Source organism: Mirounga leonina, unplaced genomic scaffold, assembly GCF_011800145.1.
Source record: "Mirounga leonina isolate KUSES-001 unplaced genomic scaffold, KU_Mleo_1.0 Mir_82, whole genome shotgun sequence".
Lineage (NCBI taxonomy): Eukaryota > Metazoa > Chordata > Mammalia > Carnivora > Phocidae > Mirounga > Mirounga leonina.
The window spans coordinates 26962822-26967410 of NW_023270825.1; the positions used below are offsets into that span (position 1 = coordinate 26962822).

The 4589-nt window shown below is 59.5% G+C and overlaps 1 protein-coding gene across 1 annotated transcript; it reads right to left on the reverse strand.

Moving 5' to 3' along the window:
• Positions 1 to 764: 764 nt before the first annotated feature.
• On the reverse strand, positions 765 to 4042 carry VRTN (vertebrae development associated). Its single transcript, XM_034992364.1, has one exon. The coding sequence runs from the start codon at positions 3962 to 3964 to the stop codon at positions 1859 to 1861; it is 2106 nt and encodes a 701-aa protein (XP_034848255.1). The 5' UTR covers positions 3965 to 4042; the 3' UTR covers positions 765 to 1858.
• Between the last annotated feature and the right edge of the window lie 547 nt (positions 4043 to 4589).

Below are 4589 nucleotides of genomic sequence, written 5' to 3' on the forward strand. Positions count from 1 at the left end.
GCAATAGGGACTCAGATCCGAATGGTAAGGAGCCTGCCCTGTAACGGTGTTCCAAAGGAACAAATGCGAAAGCCCTTAAAGCGAGCGTAGCGTGTTCGAGACCCAAGGCAGCCAGTGTGGCTGGAGCACAATGCGTGAGGGCAAGAGTGGGACAAGCAGGGGGAGCCAGTCAGGGGTCAGATTACGAAGGCTTTTGTCAGGCAGTGCAAGAAATTCTAAGAGTAAAGGGAAGCCACGGACAGGTTAGACAGGAAAGTGAAAGAATGTGATTTCCCTTAAAGCGCTCTTGGCTGTTCTATGGAGCATGGACTGTACAGGGCAAGAGTAGAAGGGAGACAGGAGACAGGGACATGGGCCAGTGGGGATGGCACCAGCAACAGGAAGGGGAGAGGGTTCTGGGCACACTTTGGAGTCAGTCAACAGGACTTGCTTTTATAGACTGGATACGGGGGGTGAAAAAAAATAGCAGAACCAAGAATGACTTCCCAGGACCATGAGGATGGCAGCCGGTGCGGAAAACCAACATTTTCCCCGCTGATGCCATACCCCAACAAGCTGAGGTCTGGCCTTAAAGCTCAGCCCACTGGAGGGGGTTTGCAAGTTAGCCACTCTGAGGCCCACAGTATCCTTACCTGTGCCCGGGCCTAGCCTGCTTGGGTGCATGACAAGCATGATAGAGAATGCCTGCCACGGAACTGACCTGACCCTTGTGCTGGCCTGGCCTGCAAGGACCCTTCGTGGGCTGGTTTTCTCCCATAGTGGGAGTATCTTTCCAGGCGGCCAGAGCCCCGTCCCCAGCCAGAAGTGCACCCAAGGTCACCTCTAGATCCGATGCTAAACAGAATCCCCAGAGTCATCCCCTCTTATCCCCCAAACCCTGGACCTGGGAGTGTCCCCTTAAACCAAAGGGACTGTGGGAATGAGCAGGCACATCCTGGCTAAACAAATACCAGAGACCAAGGGCTGTGGGTACCACATCACTTTATTTTTTTGGTTTTCCAACTTGACTCTTAGACAATGCAAATTCGGTTATTCGCCTGCCCGGCCACTATATGGTCCCTCGCTGATGGGGCACAGGCTCTGAGGAAAGGCTCAACAGAACGACAGGGGTCCCTAAGAGCCAACCGAGCTGGCAGAGGACTGAAGGGTCCACAGATGGGCCAAGCACCAGCAGAGACTCGAAGCCCTCTCCCCCAGCCCCTTATCACACTCCTTTCAAGGGACAGGCCAGCACCTCAGTGATCAGCTCAGGGCCTTCCCTTAGAGGTCCTTCCGATATACCCTTACTTGTCATGCTGAGCCTGGCACCCTCTCCCTTGGGGGCACGAGGCAGAAGCCACTGACCTGCTCCATATTTGATTTCTAATGTTCCTTTGGGAAACATCTTTGAGTAAGGAGGGTGCCGACCCCCAAAAGAAACTGAAGACATATATTCTGCCTAATGGGACAAACAGCCATGTAACGGTACTTCTTTCGTCCCGAGGAAAAGTTGAAAGCAGCTTTAGCTAACAAACCCCCTCAGGACCCCCATACATATGGTTTCCAACACCAGCCAGGGGGCCCAGCCAACCCACTTAAATCAAAACAAAAAACTAAAACCAAGACAATAAAAAGCAAGAATGGCAAACAACCGAAAAGAACAATTCTGGCCCTGCAGCTCTCTGCAGGAGACCAGATGGCTCATTTCTGGCTCTGTCTGCCTTAGAACCAGGAAGCAGCGCAAAGCTGCCCTTGGATTCAAGGTAGACACTGTGGGAGCCAGAGCGAAGGGCGTCCTGGCCAAGCCAGGGGTCAACTTAGGTCCCTGACCCTGTCCAAACGGGTCCCCTCTCCTCCCAGACCCCTTCACACCTCCCCATCAGCCATCCACCAGGGTGAGGCCGTCATAGAGCGCCCGTTTCCACATGTAGTAGGTGGAGCGGGCGGTGAGGGGAAAGAGGGCGCTGAACTCCTTGAAGGAGGGGAAGCTCTTAGACTGGAAGCGCTTCTGCAAGAACAGCTTGGCCTGGGCCTTGAACTTTGTGGTGGCGAGCATGTCCATCACCAGCACCTGGCCGTCCCTGCCCCCCACCGCTGCCTCCGCCACAGGGCGGCTGGACAGGGACCTGCTGTGGGGCCGGCCCTGGGCCGTGGCCCCCTCGCCAGAAGGCCCTCCCTGGGCCTTCCCGGGATCCTCTCCTGGAGAAGCCCCCACCTGCAGGGGGGTCCCTGCAGGAGGGGCCATCGCAGCTGACCCATCCCTGCCAGCTTCCTTCTCCTGCTTCTCCGCTTCCCGCAGCCCCCCTTTGCCCAAGGTGGGGGCCTGCATTTGGAATTTGGGCAGGCCTCTGGGCCAGCCCCGGGCAAGACTCTTCCAGACCCAGAAGGTGGAGGGCGACAGGCTGGGGTAGCGGAGGCGGAAGCGACAGAAGGGGAGATGCCCACTCAGCACCTGCTTGCGGGCAGCCCTGCGCAGGCGCCTCTGCCAACGGGACAGGGGCACCTTGGGGGGCAGGAACTCGTGGGGGGCGGGTGGTCCCCCCGCCGTCGCTTTGCCTGCCCCCTCGCCCCCCTCCCCCTTCCAAGGGAGCAGGGCCTCTTCCGGAACGGATGCCGGCTGGGGAGCCCCAGTCGTGGGGAGGGCTGGTGCCGGCTTGAAGCCGGGGTTCCTTCGGAGGGCCTTCCGGCGCCAGTTGTAGTAGGTGGACCGGGAGATGCCGGGGAACCTGCGTTTGAAGCAACGATAGGGTACCAGTGTGTTCAGGGAGATGCAGTGCTCCAGGTACAACTTGGCCCGCTGCATTAGGACCACTCCGGGGCTCGACACGGCCAGCGAGGAGCATCCCAGCCCCTTGGCCACCTGCTCCTCTGGCAGCTTCTGCAGCGCCTCCGTCACCTGCCCCTCCTTGGGGGCCGGGGCCTGGCAGGCGCCGGAGCCCAGGAGCTCTTGCTTCCAGGCGTAGTAGGTGGAGCGGGAGATCTCGGGGAACCTCTGGAGGAACTGCTGCAGCGGGACGATGCCGCCGCGGTGGACGCTGTCCTGCAGGAAGTGCTTGGCCGAGAAGCGGGCGGCCACCTTCTGCCGGTGCTCCTGGGACTGCCGCCGCCAGCGGTAGAAGGTGCTCTTGGTGACACTGTAGCGCTCGCGGAGGTGGGAGTAGCTGAGGCCAGGCTCCTGGCTGAGCAGCTCCAGGGTCTTGGCCGGCGCTGGCGGCAGCGGGGCCGGGCCGGGGGCACCTTCGGCCTCCACCTCCTCCAGCGCCACCACAGGGGCAAAGTACTGGTGGCGGAAGAGGTGGCTGCTGAGCGGCTGGCCGGCCCACATGATGTGCAGCGTGGCGGGCACGTGGTCACAGCGGCGCGGCCGGATGACCCGATTGAAGTAGGGCCGGATCTTGAGGTTCCGCAGGGGGTAGATGGAGTAGATGTTGCGCTGAAGGACAGAGGCGAGAGCATACAAGTGCCACACGTTGGAGAAGCTGCTGGGGAAGCAAGTGGCCTTGACGTCTGCGTCGAAGATGGCCTCCAGCGTGGCGGGCGGCAGGCTGGTCATCTCAGGGGACTCCTCAGAGCACAGGGAGTAGCGCACGGCCTGCAGCATCACCTTGGAGTCGATCATGCCCTGGAGGTAGTAATGCCTGTGCAGCAACATCTCGACCACGGTGCGGGCCCGCAGCTCCAGGCTGAAGCCCGCGTCCCCCCACAGCAGCACGCTGGCCGCCTCGAACAGCAGGCTGCCCTCGCCTTCGCACGCCAGCGGCAGCATGTTCCGGGGAGCATCCTCGGGGTACAGGCTCAGGGCCACCGAGTCCACCTCCAGCACCTGGGGGCTGGAGCCCCCCTCGCGGCAGGTGGGCAGGGTGAAGGACGACAGCACCTGCTTGGCCTCCAGAGCAGCACCGACGAGCCCCTCGAGGCCCTCGGACTCCACAGCCTCCTGCAGCTCCCGCAGCACCTGCTGTACCAGCTGCTCCCGAGAGGTCATCCTGCCAGGGCAGAGGGCAGAGTCAGGACGCCCAGATACCCAGCAGTGGTGACTTGCACCCGCTCCCTGAAGATAATGCCCACCCGCTCCCATCCCCCCGCCCCCGGGGGTAGACCGGCTGGCTAAGTGCCTCCCGGGGTTTAATCCCTCAGGGGTACTGAGGAAGAGCCTGGTCTCTGGAACCTGACTTTGAAATCCTGGTTCTGATACTAGCTTGAGCAAGTCATTTCAGCTCTCCATGCTTCTGGTTCCTCTTCTGTCAAGTGAGATGATCAAAGTATCCAGTTACACAGTTATTGTGGGCACAACTGAGACCATGAAAGCATGGAGATATATAGGTACGTACACACACACTCATCCTTAGAACAGTGCCTGACACACGGGGAAGGAATGGAGAAGCGTTAGTTAGCTAGGACACATTCCACAGTACAGACATAAAGGCTTACCTCTGTACCTGTTAAAAAGACTTACAAACTGGGGGGTGGGGGGATGGGTTAGCCAGGTGATGGGTATTAAGGAGAGCACGTTCTGCATGGAGCACTGGGTGTTATACGCAAACAACGAATCATAGAACACTACATCTAAAACTAATGTAATGTATGGTGATTAACAGAACAATAAAAAT

Excerpts from the sequence above, each read along its gene's own strand:
- VRTN (XM_034992364.1), bottom strand. The coding sequence starts at position 3,964 with ATGACCTCTCGGGAGCAGCTGGTACAGCAGGTGCTGCGGGAGCTGCAG.